The 25,715-nt window shown below is 46.3% G+C and overlaps 2 protein-coding genes across 2 annotated transcripts; one reads left to right on the top strand and one right to left on the bottom strand.

Annotated features, from left to right (window-relative positions):
* Window positions 1–17,373: 17,373 nt before the first annotated feature.
* PtA15_7A28 (uncharacterized protein) lies at window positions 17,374–17,743 on the top strand (the record flags this gene model as incomplete). Its single annotated transcript, XM_053170881.1, has 2 exons — window positions 17,374–17,452; window positions 17,634–17,743. The coding sequence occupies 2 exons, from the start codon at window positions 17,374–17,376 to the stop codon at window positions 17,741–17,743; spliced, it is 189 nt and encodes a 62-aa protein (XP_053021857.1).
* Window positions 17,744–22,339: 4,596 nt separating this feature from the next.
* On the bottom strand, window positions 22,340–22,712 carry PtA15_7A27 (uncharacterized protein; the record flags this gene model as incomplete). The annotated part of the gene is made up of 2 exons (XM_053170870.1): window positions 22,340–22,469; window positions 22,609–22,712. 2 exons carry the CDS (start codon window positions 22,710–22,712, stop codon window positions 22,340–22,342), a joined length of 234 nt encoding a protein of 77 aa, XP_053021856.1.
* Between the last annotated feature and the right edge of the window lie 3,003 nt (window positions 22,713–25,715).

Raw genomic sequence — 25,715 nt, 5'->3', positions numbered from 1 at the left:
ATTTGAACCCTCCGCTAGTTTTCAATTTTTGTGTACAGGGCAAAAAAAGTTGAAATTTTTCAAAATTGTGGCCCATGCACCAGGAAAAAAAAGTAGTCACTTGATGGCAAGTGACATGATGCAGCTTGCTTTCAGCTCCAACACTGCTCCAATGCTGCTCCTTTCTACCAGCACATCTAGGGTTCACATGTCAGGTGTCAGGATCAAAACACTCAATGTGAAAAAACCAGATGATGCTTGTCTTTGGCCCTGGCCCAGCTGATGCTCAGCTGATGCTCAGCTGATGCTCAGTTTTTGCCCTGGCCCAGCTGATGCTCAGCTTTGGCACTGGCCACCTGATGATCATCTTTGGCCCTGGAACAGCTGATGCTCAGCCTTGGCTGTGGCTCAGCTGATGCTCAGGTTTGGCCTTATCCTAGCTGATTTTAAGCTCTGGTCCTGTCCAAGCTGATTCCCATCTTTTTCCCTGGCCTTGCTCAGCTGATACTCATCAAGCTGAGCATCAGCTGGCCAGCTGGCTCAGGGCTGGGTAAAAGCTAAGAATCAGCTGGGACAGGACTAGGAAAAGGCTGAGCAAGAGCTGGTACAAAGCTGAGCATCAGCTGCGCCAGGACTAGTAAAAAGCTGAGCATCACCTAGGCAAGGACTGGTCAAAAGTCTTTATTCCAATTTTGAGAGTGAGCTGCGTGAAAAAGCTGAGTATGAGCTGGGAAAAAAAGCTGAGTATGAGCTGGGTACCAAAGCTGAGTATCAGCTGGACAGAACTGAGGATTAGTTGGGCTCATCAAAAACTGAACAGGACCTCCTTGGTAAATTTTGGAAGTTGAGGAGATGGTTGGGAGATTGGGGAAGATAGTGGATAGATATTGGATAGATGGTGGGTAGCTGGCTGGAGCTGGTGTGATGTCACTTGTCATCATCTGACTATTTTATTTTCCTGGTGATGGTACAGGCCCTTACAATGGGGCTTGGAAAAACAACTCCCAAGCCCTAGGAAAACGACTCCCAAAGTTGGTTGACGTCCGCGCGACTGTTTGCAGGACGGCCGCAAATGGTTGCGCTGACCAAATCCTGGGTTGCGGATGTTTTGGGAGTTGATTTCCCAATGCGGATGCGCAATTGGGAGTTGTTGAGATGGACTCCCCAGCAATGACCTGGGGGGATCTCTCCCGGTCAATCGAGGCTTTCTGACCTCAAAGACTGGGACAGATTGCTCGACATTGACTCAATCATCCCTCCTGGTCAACGGAGGGTGCTTGCCTCAACAAATGGGAGGATTTCCTTCTGGTTGATCAAGACCACTCGCCTCAACAACCGGGAGGTTTTCCTCCCGGTTGATTGAGACAAACGGGAGGTTTTCCTCCCAGTTGATTGAGGCTGCTTGCCTCAACCACCGGGATGGTTTCCTCCCGGTCAATCCAGGCTGCTTGCCTCAATGACCGGGAAGGATCAGCCCCATTGACCAAAGGAGATTCGGGAGGAATACCTCCCAGTCGCTGAGGCAAGCGGCCTCGGTCGACTGGGAGGAAAACCTCCCGGTTGTTGAGGCGAGTGGCCTCAATCAACTGGAAGGAATTACTCCCTGTTGTTGAGGCAAGCAGCCTCAATTGACCGGGAGGAAAACCTCCCAGATTTTGAGGCGAGTGGCCTCAATTGACCAGGAGGAAAACCTCCCGGTTTTTGAGGCGAGTGGCCTCAATTGACCGGGAGGAAAACCTCCCGGTTGTTGAGGTGAGTGGCCTTGATTGACCGGAAGGAAATCCTCCCGGTTGTTGAGGCGAGTGGACTTGATCAACCAGAAGGAAATCCTCCCGGTTGTTGAGGCAAGCACCCTCCGTCAAGGCTGAAACGCTGCGCTGCGCTACAAAAAAGCGGTCTTTTAGCGCAGCGCAGCGGGGAACCGCTGCGCGGTCAGCCCAAAAAGTGGGGGCCCGCTTTTTACCCAACCCAAAAAGCGGTAGCGCAGCGGACGGGGCCGCTCCTTTCAGCGCCGCGCAGCGGCCACCAAAACTGCTGCGCTGCGCTTTTTTGGCTGGCAGTGGGGGAGCGCTATGCGGCCAGGTCAAACAGCGGTAGCGCAGCGATGGTTCCGCTGCGCTACCGCTGAAAGTAGCGGGTTCACGCTTCTTGCCAGACCCAAAAAGCGGTAGCGCAGCGGGCGGGGCCGCTACTTTCAGCGCAGAGCAGCGGCCACCAAAACCTCTGCACTGCGCTTTTTCAAGCGCAGCGCTTTCACCCTTGCCTCCGTTGACCGGGAGGGATCGTTGAGGCAATGTTGAGCAATCTGTCCCGGTCTTTGAGGTCAGAAAGCCTTGATTGACCAGGAGGGATCCCTTCAGGTCATTGCTGGGGAGTCCATCTCAACAACTCCCAATTGCGCATCGGCATTGGGAAATCAACTCCCAAAACATCCCGCATTGGGAAATCAACTCCCAAAACATCCAAGACCCAGGATTTGGTCAGCGCAACCATTTGCGGCCGTCCTGCAAGCAGTCGCACAGACGTCAACCAACTTTGGGAGTCGTTTTCCTAGGGCTTGGGAGTTGTTTTTCCAAGCCCCTTTACAATACCAGAATGTTTCCTCAACGGCAAGGTCCCCCAAATTAAGCATTGCTGAAACAGGATGGTCTGACCAGCCAGTTCTGGACGCTCAAGTTGAAAAAACACTTTTCTTTGCTTTCCTGTGTCCACCTGCAAAGATGCTTTGCCAAGTGAGCATTTGAGAAGACTACTTGTTTTTCATATTTTTTGCTTGCCATTGATGTTAATTTTTTGAAATGATAGAAACAAACTGAGTCGTGTAGGTATGTGTGTTGCAATATCAGCACTAAGGTGTAGAAAATGTTGTCTAGTGCAATTGACAAGAAGCCCATCTTCAAGCAGCTTTAATGGGGATGTTGGACCATGGGTTTGAATCCACGTCACTTGCTTTTGCCAATTGGCACCTATGGACTCAATCCACTGCCATCTTCACATCATCCATTGATCCCTGTGTGGGGCTATTGGATATCTTTTCAAAAATTCTGCAGAGATCACTCAAGCAAGTGGAAAGGTTTTGTTCAATCCTGTTATACACTTTGTGCTGGTAATGTGATGTCAAAATTCATGTAGTTCAAGTAACACAGTCCTCAGCTTCCACACCAAAATCCAATGCTTACTCCTAAGTCCCTCCTTCATATGCTTTCTCATTGCACAAGGGGGACTGGTCTACCAACTCAGAAGGGAGGAATGACCAAGTTTGCTTTGTAGGTAAGTACAACATATCCTCCTGTCTTCACTTGAAAACTGGCACAGCTGAAAGGTGAGCTTAAAAAAGCTTTTCAGTGACAGGGTCTCTTCACACCAAGACAGGATGCAAGCTTAACTAAGCCTCTCAATTGGAGGGTTGGGGGGTGTAAGCTCGTGACCGAGCTTCACTGAGCTGGGCGTTTGGGAGGTCTCAACGGGGCGCGATACAAGGTCAAACCTTGGAGGGAACACTTCTGGAACCTAACTAGGGATGCATTGCAACTAGTCCAGGGGAAGTGTCAGTACTTCCCTGCTGTATTTACAATTAGAGATGAAAGAGAGGAAATGCTCACCTAGTCCAGGGGAAGTGTCAGTACTTCCCTGCTGGACTAGGAGGGCGCGGGTCGGCGAGGCCTAAGAACTCGGTTGGAGGTGATTTGGTGACATCCTTGTGACTCCTTTGGTGAGGTCGCGGGGCGTGAGCTCACAGGGGGGCCCAACCCCGCGTCCCAAAGGGACGCTCTCCGAAGGAGAGGCTTACTTGTAAAGTCAGACCCACGACCTGAGGACAGCCAAATTTTGGCAGGGAAATGATAAAAAATAAACTCAAGACAGAATTCCAACTAAACAACGAATCCTTTTTAAACGCCTTTTGGCATGGTTATAGCTGCCCATCTTGGGAATCTGCTGGCTTTTATTTGGTAAAATTTGGCCATAAATAGCCTGCTCAGCAGACTTTTTTGCAAGGGCATTTGCAGGTTTGGTGAATTAAAGTTTGTTGACCCTCCGGATTATAATTGCTTTGGATCAGACAGAGTCTCACGGTTTTTTTCAAGTATCAACTTACAAACGTACAATTTTGATGGAAATTTTAAATTGGGTCCACAATCTACTTTTACAGCTGAACTCTGCCAACAATGACTAGAAAATTGAAACACATCCCAACAGCAAATCACACTCTAAGAACTCCATCCGTAAAGGTGAAGCAAAGTAAACCGGCATAAAAGACAATTCCAAAATCAACTCGAAGTACTCCAAAGAAACTAAATATCGGCGTGACCATCCTCAAGAAGCTTCTTCAAAGCAACAATTCCAATTTAAAGGCGGCAATTGCATCCCAAGCAAAGAGTCTCTACGGCGGCAAAGAAGCTAAACCCCTTCAAATCAATGCGGTTGCAAATCTTGCGCAGGGTCAGAACACGTTTCTGTTGGCTGGGACTGGATTCGGAAAATCGAGAATATCAGAAATCTACTTTAAGCTCTTGCCTCAAAACGCAAAACCTGTTGTTCTTGTTCTGAACCCCCTGGATGCCTTGGGGGACAATCAAGTGGCCAAGAAAAAAGGCAAATTCACAGCCATCAATTTAACAAAGCTTACTTTCAACAAAAATGTAGCGGAGGAAATCAAGCAGGGCAATTATAATCTTGTGTATCTCAGCCCAGAGATATTTTTGAACAACAAGCTTTGGGATTTGGTATACAGCTAACGCGGAAAAGCTTGTGGCCAGCTTTTGGACTGCTGATTTCAGCCTCAAAGCCTGTATGGCTCCTGTACGTCAGGAATGCCATCAGAAGAAAAAACATATCTTCTTTGTTTTCCACTTTGGGGCCTTGAGGGCCCCACCATTGGATTCCTGGAGCAATTTTATGTTGATCCGGGCCTTTGCCGCTCTTGCCTCCCTCCACCAGGAAAAATCAGTAGTCACTAGATGACAACTGACATGACACCTGCTCCAGCTGGCTATCCAGCCTCTAGTGCAATTTTCACAAGCTGATCCTCAGCTTTGTCCCAGGCACAGCTGCCCCTCAGTCTTGGCACAGGACAATCCACTGCTCAGCCTTTGCCTGAGCAAGAATGGGCATTGATAAATGCACACCCATCCCCCGTGGGCACGCCCACGCCCACGCCCTTCAAAAAGGGCGTGTGGGACCGCACACCCTTTGTCAAGGGCGTGCGAGGGCGTGCACGCCCCCACCTAGGCGCGCACAAGCGTGCACCGTGCCTGCTTGCCGAGAGCCCCTTGGTGGGCAGGCGCAAGTACATATATTACCTGCTCGCCGAGAGCCCCTCGGCGGGTATGGTGTATGTATCCCTGCTCGCCGAGAAGGATAACTCTTGGCGAGCAGGTATACAAACACCTGCCCGCCGAGCCTGCTCACCGAGAGCCCCTCGGCGGGTAGGTGCATGTAGGTGCATGTACACCTGCTCCAGGCATACAGATCCCACCTCGCCGAGAGCCTCTCGGCGAGCAGGTATACATACACCTGCCCGCCGAGCCTGCTCACCGAGAGCCCCTCGCCGGGCAGGTGCATGTATACCTGCTCGCCGAGAGAAATCCTCGGCGAGCAGGCATACAGATCCCACCTCGCCGAGAGCCTCTCGGCGAGCAGGTATACATGCACCTGCCCGCCGAGCCTGCTCACCGAGAGCCCCTCGGCGGGCAGGTGCATCTATACTTGCTCGCCGAGGGAAATCCTCGGCGAGCAGGCATACAGATCCCACCTCGCCGAGAGCCTCTCGGCGAGCAGGTATACATACACCTGCCCACCAAGCCTGCTCACCGAGAGCCCCTCGTGCGGGCAGGTGCATTTATACCTGCTCGCCGAGAGAAATCCTCGGCGAGCAGGCATACATATCCCATCTCGCCAAGAGCCTCTTGGCGAGCAGGTATACTTGAACCTGCCCGCCGAGGGGCTCTTGGCGAGCAGGCTCGGCGGGCAGGTGTTTGTATACCTGCTCGCCGAAAGTTATCCTTCTCGGCGAGCGGGGATATGTATGCCTGCTCGCCGAGAGGTCTATGCCTGCTCGCCGAGGATTTCTCTCGGCGAGCAGGTGTATATGCACCTGCCCGCCGAGGGGCTCTCGGTGAGCAGGCTCGGTGGGCAGGTGTATGCATACCCGCTCGCCGAGAGTTATCCTTCTCCGCGAGTAGGGATAAATACACCTACCCGCCGAGGGGGGCGGGCAGGTGTTTGTATACCTGCTCGCCGAGAGTTATCCTTCTCGGCGAGGTGGTATCTGTAACTGCCCGCCGAGGGGCTCTCGGCGAGCAGGTATACTTGCACCTGCCCGCCGGGGGCTCTCGGCGAGCAGGTATACTTGCACCTGCCCGCTGAGGGGCTCTCGGCGAGCAGGTATACTTGCACCTGCCCGCCGAGGGGCTCTCGGCGAGCAGGTATACTTGCACCTGCCCGCCGAGGGGCTCCCGACGAGCCATGGTGCACGCCCGTGAACGCCCATGTGGGGGCGTGCACGCCCTCGCACGTCCATACAGGGGTGTGCATGCCCTTTGACTCGCACGCCCATGATAAAGGGCGTGCGGTCCCACACGCCCTTTTTAAAGGGCGTGGGCGAGGGCGTGCCTCCGGGGGATGGGTGTGTGTTTATCAACACCCGTTCTTGCTCAGGCAAAGGCTGAGCAGTGGCTTGTCCTGTGCCAAGACTGAGGGGCAGCTGGGCCTGGGCCAAGGCTGAGCAGCAGCTGTGCCTGGGACAAAGCTGAGGAGCAGCTTGTGAAAATTGCAAGCTAGAGGCTTCAGCTGTTCCAAAATGGGCACTGAGCTGTGTGCCAGCCAGCCCTGAATTAGCAGATGGAGTAGCTTTGGAGCTGAAACCAGAGCTGTGTTATGTCAGTTGTCATCAACTGACTACTTTTTTTTCCTGGTGCTTGCCCCTGGCCCAGCCCGGCACCCATGCCAAGCAAAACCAGCCGGCCAAACGTTTTTTGACTGCCTGTACAGTAAAGCTGTACAGGCCTGTGGCTGAAATGCAGAAGTCATTTCAGCCACAAAATCTGGCAAGCTTTTCCGCGTTAGCTGTACTTCAGCACAGAATTCCAGCAACAACTTGCCTTGGTAGTGGTAGACAAGGCCCACATGGTGTACCTTTGGGGACTAGTGGAGAGTAACGGAAGGAGAGTGAATGCGGTCTTTATTTGACTGGAAGACATCGGAATCTTTTGACTGTCTTACAGTAAAATTGCGGTGCACTTGCAATTTTGAAACAGCGCACCTATACTGCTTCTTTCAGCGACTTGCCAACCAGTTGCAATGGATGCCATCTTGAAAAGCTTGAAATTGATGTCATGCAAGGTGAATTGACTTGGACAAAAATTTGTATCATCCGCATCAAAATGAATTCTTTGCTGCAATCAAACTTGGACCTACTAAATGTTTTCCCTTTGAAAGAGAAGACTTTGAATGAAGATCTTGTATCCACTTTGATCTACAGCGGAACTCGTGCTCAAACGCTTACATTTTTGAAAGTGCTTGACATGGCCCGGGGGACCCCTCATAATTGTTTGGATCCAAATAATACTTTGGCAAGGCGATTCCATGCTTCTACCGCCGATAAAGATAAAGATTTGGTTGCACTGCCAGCATATTTGGCTGGGATGAAGTCATCCCAGTTTAACTGGGATACACTCAACCAATTTAAAATGGGTTGATCTCATCCAATGAAATATAAACCCAAGGGGGGTACCTTGGATTTATATTTCATCAGTTGAGATCAACCAAGTTTAAATTGGTTGAGTTCATCCCAGTTTAACTGGGATAACCTCAACGCAGAAAATTATGCTGGCAGTGTTGTTGAAGGGTTTTTGAATGGGAAATTTCCCAAAATATCCTTGACAATGGACCTTGGCCTTGGGCAAAATTGGAAGCGCTTTAGGTGTGTCATCCACATGGGCAGGGCTGATCCTGCAAATATACTTCAAATGATTGGAAGGTACAGCTGAATACACTCTTATCTGTCGAAATAATGATTTTTGGTTACTTCCATGAGTTATTTCCTGCTCCAGGTGTGGGAGAGATGGGAAGAATGGTCTTGCAATCCTCTTTGTCAAAGGAAATCGGAAGGGGGGAAAAATTGAAGCAGGGCTCTTCAGGTGACAGAGGCTCAGCGGAAGGGGCGCGCGCACAGATGAGGAAAACTAGCATATGTCTAGTATTCCGACTGAAAAAGGAACTGGGGGGAAAAACCCCTACAACTAAAGAGAGGCCACTTTATATAGTGGCCTCAAGAATGAAACAAAACAACAACCCTTAATACAGGGGCACAAACAACATCTACAGCCGCACAGGACAGACCCCTGCAGCTGTATTGAGATGGAAGGAAACAAGGCGCTTAGCCTATCTCCGGTGCTAGACCAAACTAGGTGAGGGAGGCGGGTGACGCCTCCTGCGTCTTGCCTCTGGAACGGGTGGTAACCCGTCTGACAACTGTAGCCCGGCTACAAAATACAATGAATGATTTTACAAATATTCATCAACAGTCCAATGATGATTGTATGGACGCACTTGCTATTACCCCTCTATGCCTTCAAGTGGTATTTGCAATAGACAACAAACACGGCTATATCCCTCTTTCCAAGGATGATCCGCACTACATTGCCGAGATTGAACGCTAGAAAGCTCTGAAGTTTCTACCATGCAGTTGCAGCAATTGCAATGTTGAATCCGGAGACAAACTTGTCCAAAACCTCAAGGAATTAACCCAAGACAACTTTAATGACGACGTGATGATCAATCAGCTAGAATTCTCAGATTCAACTAACATCAATCCTAACAAGAGAAAGCACACTTGTCATGCTGGAAAAACCTCGCTGGGTTGTGAAGAAGATCAGGACATTATCCACAAATTCAAAGATCTCTTGCTCTTGTCTTTCCACAAGTATTATGACACTTGGTGTGGAACTCTCACGCAAAGCGTAAGCAGAGCTTGGAGGGGAAATGCAAGATATCACGGAAATGACAAGTTACACAGGTTCTTGAAGGGCTGCCCTCCTGTAATTAAGCTCTAGGAGATACACTATTAAATTAGTGTGGCACAATCTTCCTGAATTTAAGCTATTTAAATCTTGTTGTTGTTTATAAACCTTGTAATATATGTAATTTTGATGTAATGTTATAATTTAGAAGGGTTTTGGCGTGATGAGTACTCTGGGAGATTCCTGAACTTAAATTAATAAGGCCCTGTTTGGCACTGATATAATTATAGGTGATATAATTGCTGATTAATTCAATATAAAATACAAAATTCAACATAAAGCCTCCAAATTTTTTTTTTAGGCAACCTACAGTGCTGGTCTCTTCAACTTTGAAATCAGATTCAACTGATTCAGCCATCTTCAGCACCATACTACCATTATATCACTTTTGACCAATATGAAGTGATATAATGATATTGTGGTGCTGAAGATGGCTGGATAAGTTGATTCTGGGTTCACAGTTGAAGAGAACAGCACTTTAGGTTGCCTAAAAAAAAATTTGGAGGCTTTATGTTGAATTTTGTATTTTTTATTGAATTAACCGGTGATTATATCACCTATATTTATATCAGTGCCAAACAGGGCCTAAGTCAGATTTTTGAGTCAAAGTGAGATGTGAGGAAATTTTTGATAAGGGGCAATTTTATAAGACAATGTTGGATGTGGCAAATTTTGAAGTGATGTCTGCTGAACAATATCAACTAGAGGCCACGGCGGCTTTGCCGCTGTGGGTTCAATACCCATGATAAAATCAAGCTCACCCTGAGGGCCCCAATTTGGGCAGGCAAAGCTTAAATATCTCAACAAGACCAACAGGTTGAACACTATACTGCCCATCCATCACCTCACATCGTATTTGTGACTCCTCCATAGGTTTATGCTTGAGCAATTGGGACAGGCATAACGACGTCAAGACGACAGCATGTCATTCTCCAAATTATGGTAATTGGAACAACAGTTACTCCAGGCAAGGCCAAACCCTCGCCAACCAGTTATCTCCAGTATGTGATAGCATTCGGACTATGATCGCCACCACAGAGATTTAAAACACCAAGGCAGCTCGCCCCATACAAAGGCATAAAATTCAAATGAAATCAGAACAGACAATCTTGAGTTCGCCGTACATACACCTTGTAATGACAGGTCTCCAAGCCTCTCCGTGTCCTCCAGAAGCTCTCCACCGCGAAATTCATCTAGCAAAAATGGAGCGCGCAAGAAGTCGCTTACAATGGTCCTGGATAGGGGCGCTGCGGCCAAAGTGGCTGATGAGAGAGATGGGGTGAGAATCTGCGAGGTGCTGGTGTTGATTGCGATGCGGTATTGATTGGGTTTGAACTGGCCTGGTCGCGAAATTGTAAACCAAATGTACCAGCGAGGCAAACCGAACTGGCCTGTCTGCAAAATGTACACCAAGGTACCGGCGAGGCAAAATGGGTTTTCTGGTTTGATTCCATATTGGGGGACTCATGTAGTTGGCTAGTGGTTTGGCGACAGAATTTGTGTAACAGACCCCTGGTAGGGGGCCAATAAGCAATTCCGGTCGGTGTGGTGATAGAAAATGTAGGGTTTAGCGTGCAATTGAGTGGCTGCGGTCTTTTGCGAACTGCGCGGAAAGGAACATGATGGTAGCGGCCTGGGTTGGGCTGGTCAGTACTGTGTCTGTGCGATGATGCATTGTGTTCCAATATGGGTTTGACATACCTGTGGAATACCGTAGTATTAGCTACAGGTTTTCTGGATATTACCTACGGGGGCGGTGTTGACGCTGAGGAGGGCCGCTTCGTTGGATACTGGTGATAGGGGTCGATTGCTACGGTTGGTGAGATGCGATGGAGGGCTTCGAAAGGGAGGAAGGCGTTGGGATGGGGTTTGTCAGTATGGCTCAAAGTATAAAAAGAGGCGAGTTACATTTGTCCTTCTGCTGGGGCAACATGGGATGCTGTAATTCCAGCTACCATCAACCCCCAACCTCTCCGCTGTCGCACTTGCGCAGTTTGAGGGGCGAAGAGTGGGCCCCCCACTGGTCACAGCCTTTGCTGCGGGCCGGGGGCCTTCACGTCCATCCCTTTTGACCCGTGCACTTGACGCGGGCTGGGGGGTGAGCCTGTGGACACAGCAATTTTGCTGATGTTGGAGGGCTAGGTTGAGTTTTCTAAAGCTGGGGTTCCGTGTTTTTTGTGTGGTTTTGTTTGGCTTTTTGTAAAGGAGAAACCCTTGTATTTTTTTTTCTTGTTTAGCTTTTTGTATAGGAGGAACCATTGTATTTTTTTTTTGTCATTTGATGTATTTATGGGGGGAACACTTGAAGTTTTTTTTTTGAGGCTCTCAGTTTTGTGTGTCTTTAATAAACTTGGATTATCATTCACTAGTGCAAGCATGAGGGGGAAAGAAAACAAGAAGGGGCAAGAGAGGCCTCTTTTTATAGGAAAAATCACGTCTGAGAGTGATTTACAATGTAGTGAAATAAATGTACTAATGGGGAAAGCTGTTCAATGTAATGTGAAATAAATGAACTATTTGGGAAAGATTTACATATGTAATGAAAACAATTTTCCCCTTTGGGTTATGATCACTTGGCTTGGACTATTTGGAAAGGAAAATTACGTCTAAGAAGTGATTTGCTACATGTGATTGAAAATCTGTGTGGGGAAATTTTCTATTGGGGAAAACATGGCAATTTAGAGGTGATTGCCAAGATATGAGTAATTTCTAAGTGTATTTGTGATAAATGAAACACTGTGTGAAAACAAAATTGTATACATGTGAATTCAAGGGTGTTCAGCGCTTTTGAGCGCTTTAAAATAAACAGTTCTCATGTAATTTATATGTAATGACCTTATTACTTGTAAACTGAATTCTTCCACGCTTTTTGACGGTATGTACATGTATGTAATATATGTAAATTGTATTTTAATGTAATTTTTAAGGGGTTTGGTTTTGATTGGTCTCACCACATTGGATGGGCAGATCATCTCAGTTTGCTGGCTGTGATGTATTCCGCAAAGAGCATGCCAACGCAATCATTTCTAATCTCGATGAATTAAAAGATATGGCCAATCTAAAAAAACTGATTGGTGGCGAGGCCATAGGTGGTAGCAATCTTTGGTTGCACATTGGGAATAGTTTCATTTTTGGTACCCATTATTAAACTAAAACATACAAAAATTAGCACAAGAGTAGAGTATTCATTCAGAGTGAAAAACACAACATCTAGCCCAGTACCGGTGCGCCAGTATCGTCGTCGGAAGGCAATATCTGAATCATTGGAGCGAAGAAAACTAGTGATGAATACCTTTGGTGTCATCTTCATCTTCTGGAGTTCTTTGCAGATGTGCAGAATTTTTTCGGCTTTGGTATGTGGTGGTTGAATATTTGAATGGTTATCCATCTTGTATAGCTCGTCTACATCATGTAATTCTTCAATTGCGCTGGTACGTGGTAGGCCGGCCATTGATCTAGCTTGAAGTTGAGTATTTGCTGTTTGAGGTTATGATAGGCTATGGGGTGGCACCGGAATTGTGCTGGCCAGCAGAGACTTGAGCAAGCCAAAGGTGAATAAACAAGAAAATTATGTCTATGGCTTTTGATGTATACCTTATACTATGGGGATGTTTATTTTTACAAACTCTTTGTTACAATGTAGGTACATTGTAAAGTCAAAGAGTTGTAAAAATACATAATGTGCGTCAAACAAATAATTTTACAATTTCAGGCCGCAAAATAGGCACTGTAAAATAAGAACTTGCAAAAGGTACATTGCAAATTTGCACCTGTGAGAGACCCATAAACATAATTGCAACTTAAATCTTACTAACACAACCCATTGTAAAAAATTGCACTGTAAAGTTCCAAGAAAGAAGCAAAAAAAATAATTTTACCAAATCATTCCGCTCACGAAGCGGGCACATTGTAAAAACCAAGTTGTAAAAATACAATTCAATTCCATCAAGTATATGTTTGCAATGCCTTGGAAAAAAAGGCCAGCCTCAAAAAAAACCAACACAAAGCAAGCACAGCATGAGGAGAGAACAAGCGCGAGAGGAGAACACAGGCAAAAGAGGGAAATACCAGGGAAAAGCGTGAAAACAAGCCAGGCGCAAACAAGACAGAAAAGGCCGGAAGGGGAAACGGACCGGACACAACAAGCATTGAAAAGAGCAAATCAGAGCTTTCCAGTACGCAAAGATCTTTGCGTACCCACCTTACCCTTGCTAGTGGGACCTACCTTCTTTGTGTTAGTGGGACCCGGCGGATTTCCAAGCAGCAAAGGCTCTTCAAGTGGCGGCGGCTTTCTGAGCAGTGGCGGCCTCCTCAGTGAGGGGGGGTTTCTGAGCCGGGGTGGCGTGATGAGAGGTTGAAGGGGGTGCACTCTCCTTCAAGAGAAATAGGAGCAAATTGTTGGATTGACCGTCATGCTCCAATTCATACCTGGAATTTTCCGCAAGGCAATGAGACCTCCAGCTGGCAGCCGAGCGGGCGGTAATACACTCCCATTCCGAGCTGTTTAAAGAAGCCTGCTGAAAGTTTGGGGGGGGGGGCATTTCTTGACTCCTTTCTTGGGCGACCTCGTTTCACCGATGTGACCGCTTGGGTGGGGAGAAGCGGAGCGGTTGCATAATTGCGCGGGACCTTGATTGGTTCTTTGGGATGACTAAGGCTTGTATTGGCATCTACTGCAGGGACCTTTGAGTAGCGGCCCCGCCGGGCGGCAAGCATGGCGTTGGTATTGAGCTTCTTTGGTGCAGAAGGGTGGGATTTCACTGCTTGACCTGTTGGTAACGGCGGAGATTTCTGAGTCTTCCGAGTCTTGTTCAGCCAAAGCCGGATCTTGATTGGTCGGCTTCGTGGAGATGTTGGTGTATCTGCGTGTTGCCACTCGTCGGAGCTGGGGGCATCCCCATTATCCTTGGATTCGTCGCTGGCACCATGCCCAGAAGTGTCTTCATTATTGGGAAGACTTGATTTAGAGCTGGAAACACTCGAATCCTCACTGTTGGATTCATCAGAGGAGATCTTACTGCCAAGGTAGAGGTGGCTCTGATGATTTTCTTCTTGGGACTCAATGGAGGATTCAAACTGTCCACGGTTACTTCGCCGTTGTAGGATATGTTCAAGAAGGTCTTCATGTGGGTAAATGGGAAGGTGGCGGTGATTTTGGGATTGTCCTGTTGTATTCTTTGAATGCTTTCATCAACAAATGTGGCTTCCTTGTCTGTCCAGGCCTGGGAATATATTAGCCAGCTTGTGTGTGGATGTGCACCGCTGATACTCCCTGGGACCGGGTCAACCATCTGAGCATAGCCGCCATTCACCCAATCATTATGCAGCCAAACCCCGATGACACCACAAAACTTCCGCAATACCTTGCCCCAGTAGTGATGACCGCCCCAGTATCCTCGCGACATCAAAGTGTAGACCTCACCAGCGACCATAAGCTTGAAAGGCCAGTTCATTTGGCCCATGAACTCGAGACGTTTATCTTCATCACTGATTGTGGTCACATCAATATGGAAGTATAGGTGAGGGGGTGATTTGGAATCAGCAAAAGAGATATTCAAGACTTCTTCCAGGTAGTTACTGGGAGGCAGGATGCCACTTTTCTTTTTAGGACAAGATTTATTACCTGCGAGGGCATTGCAACCCTTACATTGCAGACCCAAGGTTCCAGAAAGTCCAGAAGTGGCCCACCGCATGACCAGAAGACCGGCTTTGGCAAAGCTGATTGTGTTCTCTTCAAACATAGACCTGGAGATCTTCAGACAACCTAATCGGCGCTCTCCGCGGGGGAGTTCCGCTTGTTTTTGGTGTATTTTCCGCGGACAGGTGAACATGCGACTTTCTTGTACGGTAAAGAGGGTGTTGAGGACTGTTGAACTGTTTGATTGAGGGCTCAAGGCAATATCCATGAAGAAATCACAGGAACTGAACTTGCCAGGGATGAAAGATTCAGGATGAAGGTTCTGTGCTGCTTCAAACAGTTTGTTTGAACCTTGGGTGAGTATTGATTTGAGGTTTTTGTTCTGAATCATTTTGTTGGTTGTCCGGGAGGTGAAGTGCGAGACAAGACAGAGGAAGATGTCAGTTTTTTTCCCCCCAGGCGATTGGAGCCAGAGCGGACTGTAGACCGCATATAAAGAGTCCAGGGCAGCCAACAACCAGCATTGATTCTTCCGGTTTGGCTGCAACAATGCAAAATAGGACTTGAAGGTTGTATGCGGGGAATGGTTGATGTTTTGAAAGTTTGGGTCGCTTCTTTGGATGGTCCAGGGGAGCTTGGGTTGTTTCAGGAGCGCGTCTGTTGTTTAATTTGGCCCGTTGACGCTTAGTAGGTTTGATCCACCCAATCGAGTGAGATACATCCTCCTGGTTCCTTGCCTTGGTGCCATAACGGATTGGGCAGCCCCGTTGGATCATTGCATGATCCATCTCAAGAGCGTTGACGAAGGCGTACAGCTCCGCAAATCCGGCCTTCAGAGTCTTCTTGCCAGAACTAACATCATAATACTGTTAGAATGGGAGACAGAAGTTTAATGGAAGGATGTGGAAACAATCCAATGTACCTAAACATGTAGTAGACCCTGTGCATGCTCTCCTGAGCATTAGTTGAACTCGGAAGCCCATTTTCACCATTAGGACAATCCTCCAACATCTTGCGGCGGCTAGGGAATAGCATGGCCTTGACGTTGGCCATCATCCACCAGTCAAGCCACACCTTGATCTTGGGGAATCGGCGCCGCATCTCGTCTACTTTCTTGTTGTGAGTGGGGCCATCATCCTCACACGGCTGGAGTAGCCCACGGCACTTTGATTCAAACAGGGCCTGCGGATAACATGCGCTACATTTTAGTAACAGTACGGATATCACAAGAGAAAAAGTAAGCAATAAAATTGCTTACTTGTTCGTCAGCCATGATGACGGCACGGTTCTGCTTGACCCGGGTAATTGATTGCCAAAAGTGTTTGCGGCAGCCTTTGAGTTTCTGCAATGCTTCGTTGGGATCGCTTTCACCAAATAACTCCATGTAAGCGGCCACAAAACCCCGCTGCTGGGCTTTGGAGAAATGGACGATGCTTTGGGCCATGGTCTCCCGCTTGTGTTGCAAGAGTGAGGGGATCAGGAACTGTTGAAAAAGGACGGAGAAGTGGACTTTATAGTATGATTTGCTCAGCCCTTGGATCCAGCTCAGCTGGACAGGTATCCATTGGCCAATGTTGTCACAATACATTGAGGTGGTGAGCAGATACCTTGAGTTGAAGAATTGGTAGGTAACATCGGAGATTAAACCGCCAGAATACAAGGTGTTACCTGCTTCGCCACAATCAAGAAGGCGCTGAGACATCCAGTCAGTCTGGAACGTAAAGTGCTTGTTACCCCTCTTGCACAATATTCATATGATCTCAAAGCCATTGCTGTGGACAGAAAGATCAAACATTGATGTTAGCAAAAGTAGAACATCAATGATCTGGTCAGTAATGTGCAGCAACTCAACAGTTGCCATTCAAACAAGACATCCATGAACCGGTCGCCTCCATCTCCATCCTTGGATGATCCGGGATCCATCTGCTGAAGTATCTGACGCCAAAGGTGCCGCAGTCAATCCGAGTTAGCTAGAGATTTGTGAATAGTCACTACACTGTTGCTTGGGTGGCCGGGCCCGGTTGCATTTCCAATCTTACAGGACAATGTGATCATAATGTGTCAGCATGATCACCTTACATTCCATAAGCCAAAATAAAAGCAAATATAAAGAAAAAGGGGGACATACCTTCAGCTGGAGTGCACTCACCCTTGGATTTTTCATGACGGTTTCAGTGAGGTCTTTCTTTGCTAGTGGGTCCGGTTTTTTTGATGATGGCCATTGATGGTTGTGAACACCTCGGTGACGGAGGAGACCCCAGCCGGTTTTTTTGTGGTAATCAAATCTGCACTGGGTATCCAAACAACTGTCCCAGATAACCTTCCCTGGGCCAACGTTGTAACTGCTGCGCTGCGCTAGAAAAAGCGGCCATTTAGCGCAGCGCAGCGGTCACACCGCTACGTCCCATGGGCATTTAGCGGAAGCGGTTGAAAAACCGCTTCCGCTAGCGCTAAATTTAGCGGGGTACTGCTTCATCCTGAGGGGCGGCAGCGTTAGCGCAGCGGAAATAAGCGCGCTAAAGCTGCGAAATAGCGCAGCGCAGCGCAAAACCCCTACATGGGCGCTTCCTGACCGCTAAATGCTGCACCCACCGCTATACGCTGCGGGAGCAGAAGCTGCGCAGTTTCCAATTGGGGAGCGGCGCATATACCGGCATACCTAGTAGTAGTGGTTATAGTATACCCCTTCGACATCTCCGCTTGCTAACCTCGTCAAAGTCACTGCGTGTTGATATCATGGTCGGGTCTCAGCGATCTGCCATACCCGCCGAATCCAACGACGTTCCACCGTCTACACCACCTGACACCTCCGCCGGCAATGGAACCAACCCGCCGGGAGTCCACTCGTCTTTGTACCCCAAGCACTCGGCCAGGTTTTGTATCCACCCATGGGGATTCTCGTCGTTTGCTGGTCCCTGAAAGCCCTGCTCCTGCCACTGGACGGCCCCGTGCTGCAAATTCAAAGAAAAACAATACCATACTTACGATCGCCTCAGATGATGAAGCCGACGACGAACCACATCCCAGCGGCCGAGATACCACTCTTGTCTTTGAGGGAACTAAGGTCGCCAGTCGCAAAGGAGTTCTTGAGCTCTGTCCCCTCTAAAAACCTACAAAAAAATCTTGATTATTGATAATTACTGGTAGTTTAAATGTTTTTTTCCCCGAGTTTTTTTTCCCCCAGTGTGTGTGTAGATTAGCGCTTTATTGCCGCTGCGCTACCGCTGAAATCAACGGTTTTACGCGCTACCGCTGATTTTAGCGGTTGGCCACTACATGGCCGCTTTTTTCAGCGCGCTAAAATACAATTGTTTTCTCGGGATCTTGGAAAGCGGAAGCGGCAGCGGTTTGACCTCTACACTGCAGCGCAGCGCAGCGGTGCCAAAAAACGCTGCGCTAACCGCTTCGCTGCGCTTTCTGAAGCGCAGCGGTTACAACGTTGCCTGGGCAACGGCCTGCGAGCCCTGGGAATTCCGGATTACTAAGGAGGATATTCAGTTGATCAGTTTATTTTTGGAAAAGAAAAGCGGACAGAAGGCTTGATGTACTTACTTGGTGAGATACTCTTCAATTTTTCCCACACCGGTGGGAGGTGGGCCACTGTAGTCACAACCTTCTTGATCACACCAAAACACAACCAAGCAGTAAATTTGAATGGTCTTCCACTCGTTGGAGTTGGTGCCGTTGCTAGACTTCTTGGAGAACCCAACTGCTCCAAAATTGTGATACTTGTCGCCAGGGCAACGGACAAAAGTCGTGGATCCGTTTGGGTAAAGTGGATACCCTTGGCGGTCCAATACGCAGCCGTGATCAATGTAGGTTGTAAATTCTCGGTCCATGGCGGCAGGAATCTGCCAGTTTGGCAGGTCGTCAGGCGCCCTGTTTGAGTCTTTGAGATCAGGTCGGCAAGGATGATGGCTATTTTTTGTATCTCCAGAGTTGGAATCTGCTGTCGTGGGGGGAGCGCTTACTGTGGCGGGGAGAGGTATACTGAGGGGGGGTGATAGCGTGGGAGGATGGCCAGGAGGGTTTGAAAGAGGGATGCCGGGTGGCATGCCGGTGGATGCTGTGATTTTCTTTTGGCGGGGCATTAATATGTGGATATGCGCATATGGTCTATGTGATAATTAAGCTTATTGCTTATCTTGGGTAATAGTAGAACTTTGGACGGCAGGGTATGTAATTAGGAAGGCTAATAAGCTTTCAAGCTTGATGGATGGGTGGAGGTGTGTGAAAATCGATATCCCAGGCAAAAAAACTGAATGGGGAGGTTGTGGGAAACCTATATGTCCGTGGCATGGTGGTTGGGTCAAAACCTAGTTAGGTCTGGGGAGATATAAGCTTCCCAAAGTAAGTTTAACTGGTGACTCGGAGGCATTGTGAGGGAAGGGGATGTAAACTTAATTGTTTGGTAAGTTATGTACATATTTACATGCATTGTAACATGCATTGTGACATGGCATACTGTAAAATTACAGGCCACCGCATCCTAGGTGCAAAATTACAAAATTTACATTACAACATGTTCCTTTAAAATGAGTGGTTGGTACAACATAAATTGTAAAACTAATTAAATAAGAGGTTTTGTACATTTTTACAATGCCCCCACTTTACAATGGGGGGGCATTGTAAAACACAGTTTGTAAAAATAATTCACCCCTTATACTATTCATGCACTAAAGACCGGATCTATCCGGGATTGTATCTGGGCCTGAATTTGGCGGATTGCTCAAAGCTGTCATACTTATCCATCCCCCTAGTTGCCAACTGCTATGGGTATGTGGGCTTTTGAGGGCTGTACAGATACCAAAAAAAGGCCAGCTTTTCAATGGTCTAGGAGGCGTGACATGAATCTGGGTGGTTGTGGGGGATATTGAGGTTGTAATGCCCTCCCCAGCCAAATGGCTGGTTGCGCTCACGCGAGATTTGGGACATTATATTCAAGTCCCTCCTTCGGAGGCGCTTCGCGCGTCCTCGGAAGGAAGGGACTTGTGTTAAGTTAGGACAGGATGTGATCATGTGCCCCCGGTAGGCGAAAGACTTGTGCTACCGGTCTCCAGATTACCCAATAACAAGATGTCTATACATCGGTCACCTATTTCGGTAAATAGGGACCGGGTATCACGCTTCCGTAAATCAGTATGACTCGGGCGTCTCCTCTCTCGTCCTGGTTGCTCTATCTATAGGCTTCTTGTGGGGACCGAGTCCGGGGAAAAAGTATCTTTCAAATTTTTCTGGATTAACAACGCGCTGCTGCCAGGCAATCGACGATCTTATCCTTGACGTATTAATGAGATGGCAGCGTTTGTTATATGCCTGCTCACCGGCTCTGGTCGTCAGACTATCCACGCAGTCATAATCATACTATTGGTCCAAGTATCATAGATATCCTGACCTGCGAAGGGAGTTACTTTTCTCTACCCGGGCACCAGGCACCGGACACTTGTACAACTGATTGATGCGTTGCCAAGCGGAATGGCTACTGAATAAAGTTGTTACCTCACAATCGCCCGTCAGAGCAAAAAAAGCCTCGTTTCTAGGCTTCATAATAACCGGAATCGAAACTTACTGGCGACCTCATCCCAATAGGCCACAGTGCTATCCCAAAATGGGAGGCATTGCTTATAAATAGCCCCCGCATTCTCAAGCTTCTCAATGCCGCCCCTCAGTCAAACAACCATCCAAAAAATCATTTTTAAAATCCAAGTCTACATCTTCCTCCGTGAAGCTTGCATCAACCTAGCTCTAACTCCATCTTCAAGCTTCCATGATAAGAAATATTTTCCGACGCTTCTCAATTCCTTGCCTAGTGCTCGCATTGATTGCAGGTTTAGTTTCTGATACTTCAGCAAGATTGTATCACTGTGATGATCTCAAACTTTTCCCACGGGCTGCATGTATGAAGATGGATTATAAGACGGGTGATTTGGTGGGAGGTTAGTTAAATTTGAAAGGCATGTTTCAAACAATTGAATTGATCAAATCATCTGAACATATATTCAAATGCTATTTCTGCACCTAAAGATGGAAGCAAGCCCGGGAACCCAAGCAAGGATACTAATTTTGGATGTAGAGATGGGCACATCAATACCCCATTATGCTGCAAAATTGTGAGTCAAATTATCCAGCTAGCCAATAAATATTCATTACTAGAGTATTTAGTCTAATTGTCAAATTGTATTTATATTCAAAACTTGGCAAAACTTCAGCCTTTTGACCAAATTAAAGAAAAAGAAAAAAACGCTGATAGCAACTGTATTCCTGCGCCAATGGGACTAGACATCAAATTATAAACAAAATAGATGATAAGATATGAGAAATTTAGGATTCAGAAGGTGTAATTTCTATATTTGTTTTTTCAAAGAGGTTACACCTACGGCAACATTTGAAACCAAAAATGCATCAATATTTATAAAATTAATCACTTCAAATGAATTACAATTCTATTGTTTAGCACCCGCATAGTTAGGAGGGTAGTTGAACTATGAAATAACTCACAATGGCCTCAGAATTTGTAAATATTCAATCCATTTCATTGAAAACAATCTTGTCTCTTTCTTATGGATTTTTTCATACTTTTGAGATAGAAACACAATGTACCCATTATAATGAGATATTCTCTTTATGTTACCAGTAGAAAATTTCATGTGTTTCCAATCTGAAATATCAGTAATCAGACCCTGTTGAAATTATTATGGTCAAGACTGTAGAGACTGTAAAATGAAGATGTGTCTGGTGAGAGTCGAACTCACGACCTCAGCTATGCTGAGACACATACTAGAGTGCTGCCTTTACCAACTAGGCTACAGACGCTTATGGCTGCCAGCTGGGTGGTTGGTTGGTAGTGCTCATGGGTCAATCCAACAGCCCTCTATACTGTGGTGATACATCATGGTAGCAGACTAACAGACAACTCAACAAAGACTGTAGGAGAGAAAGACAATTCTGGGGTTCTGGATCCTAATATGGTAGATTTCAGGATGAAGAAGCTGGCTGGTTGTCTATTCTCTCAAACTATGAGTGTGTCAAATGTAAGATTCATGTTGTAGAAATAAAGGATGGTCACGGTATAGAAAGGGGGGGTAGAATTTTACAACCCTTCTTTTACAAGTCATAAGCCTTGTAAATTGCATCCATTGTGAAATTATCACAAGCTGGGAGGCATTCATAATTTTCCACACCTCCTCCCATATTTTCCACCATTGTAAAACAAGCATTTTAAAAGATACCTTGTAATATTTTTGTCCAACGGAATGAAATATAATTTCACAAGTGATTCTCTTACAATGATATCCCTTGTAAAAAATAAGCCCCCCAAAATAGCGTGTGGGGCCAAAAAACTTCAAATTCACAAGGCTTCACTTACAAGGGATGTATTTTTACCTTCACAACAGTCGCAAAATTCTCACCAGGCAAAAGAAAATGTGAAATTTACAAGCCATATAAAAATTTGCAAGTGATAAATTGCAAAGCACCAAACATGGAGAAACAAAAAATACAAAAGAGACCACGGATACCCAATATCCAAACCCGGCCATCTCTAACCAAATATAGCTTTACAAAGCCTTGTTTGCGACTGCCTGATTGTTCCACTCCAGATGTCACACTGACACTCTCTTGGGGCTGACTGGCAGCACTCTTGGGCTTAGTTTGAGCCATGGCAACCTCAGTGGCCTCCAAAGATGCCCTATCAAGTACCTTCTTATCTGCCGCCGCCTCGATTTGCTGATCTTTGACTGTTGATCCAGCTGGCCTTGACAGTTGCTTGAACTTTCTTGACGTAGTCCTTCATGTTGTCCCTGTACAAATTGGCAGCTTCTGCATTTGTAGGTCTACACACGGTGATGTTTTAAACCATCAGCATGACAATCAAGGAAAAGAGGTTTGGCTGGTGATGCTGTGAATCATCAGGGAAAAGAGCTTTGGGCTTGATTCTGCTTACAAGTTGGGGTTGGGTTGTGTAGTAAGGACTGAACGTATTTCAGAATGGCGGCCACATCGTACGTTGGCGACCATTGGTTCTGGAGGATGTTGAGACACAGCTCGCCGTTTGCATAGACGTTTGGATGGAACATCTTCAAGAGGAATTTCACCGTCAGGGCTGGTGCAGGTGATCAAACCAATCAGAGAATGTGAGTGTTTGCGGTTACTCCACTATCGCAATTGGGATGATGGAGTTATGACGTACGCTTGTTCGGGTACAATTTGTCAAATGTTAGGATCAATCTGAACTTTCCATCTTTGAATGGCGTATTTGCTGTGGAATTTTGCTTGTTTGAGTTCTGACAATTAGTCAGTGTTCTATGTTCATAGCAATAGAGTAAGGGCCCAATTATAAACAGTTATTGGAATTTTATTCAAAAAAAATCCAAATTCATCCAAAACTTTTGTTGTCTGGATTTTTTTATGTACAGATTCAAAAATAGCCCAAATGACCTCGAGGAGGTCATTTGGGATCAAAAATTTTCAAATTTTTGTTATCAAAGCAATTTACAGGCATACAGTACATGTATGCAACACTGTACCGCACTAATCCAACGGTAGAACTTAGTTGTACCGTTGGTCAGCAATACACAGCCGCAGGCAGTTGATTCGGCAACGACCCAGCTGCCAGAAGCATTTCCAAATTTCGTGTGCCAAATGCCGTGTATTACAGGTCTCTGCCTCGGGTGCACAGGAGATCTCTGATCTAGTCCCGTCGAGTCCACATTGAGGGGATGTGTTCACCGGGCGCCCAAGTATCATCCGCAAAATTCCCCAGATTGCAAGGGATCCTCTGGCCAAACAACTGTTTGAGTGTCAATCAATTGTACCAGTCCTGGAGGTAAAGGGCCCCTTGGCGATTGAGAAGGTTGTGTAGAATCATACACACAAGAGTGTTTGACCGCGCGCGTATCGGCCGTGCAGCCTCAGCCGTCAGGAGGATACGGAAGTGGTTCTTCAACTGCCAAAATGTACGCTCCACGGGCGGGGGGGGGGGGGGGGGCGGAACAGGTGGTGTTGGCCAGGAATTTGGAATTCCTGTTGTGTGGCCTGCAGGTTTATAATTGTACATATTATCCAGGCTTTTTTGAAACACATTTGGGCCTGTATTTGCCACAAAAATTTAAGAGATTTTGTTTTGAATCAAGTTTTGAATATATTACAATAAAACTTCAATAACTGTTTATAATTGGGCCCTCAATTGTGTTGGATGTGATAAGGTTTCCAGGTGCAAAATATGCTGGCGTCTAGCGCTAAATTTGAGAATGAGTGAGATAATTTTGATCAGTAATCCAATGGGAAAAACAAGGCAGACGGCAATACATAGAAGGCGGAAGGACATGCTTTTAAGTGGGTGGAAATCCAACGTGATCAAGGCGTTGAGGCATGTAAAATTCGCGTGTCATGGTGTGTTGGAATACTTTTCCAGGCAAATACAGCATTGGAAAATAAAGGCATGTAAGCTGTATCCTGTAAAAATACATTTTGGAGTTTGGATGAAGGAATTCCAAAGGAGGTGTCACAAGGTTTGTGAAACATGCAGGGTAATATTATGTAAATGCTATCTACATAGTATATTTGCATAGTATGTTTTACAATGTATAATTTATAATGGCCAAGACAAGTCCAAAAGCACCGGAAAAATACATATTACCGCATATATCCCATAAAATCCCAACGCACCCCTTCCACAAGGATTATGCCTTGTGAAATAAGTTTTGTAAAATTCACGGACCCGGTATAGAAATGTCTGTGTCTTCCTTCTTCAAGATGTTTATTTGGGCTTGAGTGATTATTGGCAACACCCACTCCGCACTTCTATGTTCCACTAATGTTCAGCGCTCTGCAATGAGCCTGATCTATAGCGTAATAATCCACAAGTAGTGAAGCTCCACACTCTGCAAGCACAAAGTCCGCAATAGCAATTGATGGATTTATCATCTTTCTTCTGCCTCATTTCCTCCTCAGAGTCCTTGGTTGCCATCTCTTCACTTCTTATGCTTGCTCCCCACCTGACTTTCCCTCTTATTTTGGTCATACTATCTTGTCTCTACAGTCCTGTGACATTCATCCCTGCCTGTACTTGCCTGTTTAGTTTTCCATTTGATGTGATTTTCTTGTGCGCGTGCTCTGCCTGTGATGGCTTGTATGTCACCTGTCTCTCATCCTGAGATTCCACCAGGTTTCATTCCCTTCTATTCATTTCTCTTTGTTGAAATTACTCAGGTGAAATGTTAGAGAGGAATTTAATTTTAGAGAAAACACACCAAAAATTCACTGTTAAATATTTAATACATCCAACCGTTTTCAAATTTACTACAAAATCTTTGTGTTCAGACCAAAATTCATTTTAGAAAATAGATATACGGACTTACTTCGTGCACTGCAAAAAACACTTCGCGCACTGCAAAAAACACTTTGCGCACTGTACAGCGCGCGTATTCTCAAACACTACGCGCACTGCGGGTAAAATACACAACTCTTTGAAGATTTTTTTAAGGTGGATGTCTGATTCTTCAAGGTTAGCTGTTACATGAACAGATCATAGAAAAAATATCACAAGGCTTAGATCCAATTGGGTAACACTTGTGAAGGATGAAAATAAGGTGACTGAAAACTTGACACAAAAATTCATGGAAACAAACAAGCTGTGTTTCATTGTCAAAAGAAACCTCTCAGAAGTGATCTAGTTCACCATTTTTGAGATTTTCAAGGGTTGAATCAACATATAGCATGATGTGTCTCTGGAAAACTATGAGAAGAAGAATCATATTTACGCCTCAGGCTCAAGTCATTATGTTCACTTGTATTTATGGAAAGAATTTGCCCAAGACTGAAAAATCTGGTTGTGATTGATTTACAAAGAGGGAGTTGACATGCAAGTTGATTTCAAATTCCAATTTTTGCTTTATGTGTGTCTGGCGGAATGGGGTCTTTGAATGGTGCTGGTGTTTAAGAAGAGTATCCTGTTTTATCTGGCTGGTAGTGGCTGAGCCTGTGTTCAAATTGAAGCAGACCATTTGAGAATTTCATAGTTAAGTTCCATTTGAGAATGATGTAGAAGTTGTGAATGCATGTAGTTCCAATCCCCAATC

The sequence above is a fragment of the Puccinia triticina genome, chromosome 7A (assembly GCF_026914185.1).
Source record: "Puccinia triticina chromosome 7A, complete sequence".
In the NCBI taxonomy this organism is placed as follows: Eukaryota; Fungi; Basidiomycota; class Pucciniomycetes; order Pucciniales; family Pucciniaceae; genus Puccinia; species Puccinia triticina.
Note: the sequence above shows the minus strand (reverse complement) of the source record. Positions and strands in the feature narration are given on the sequence as shown.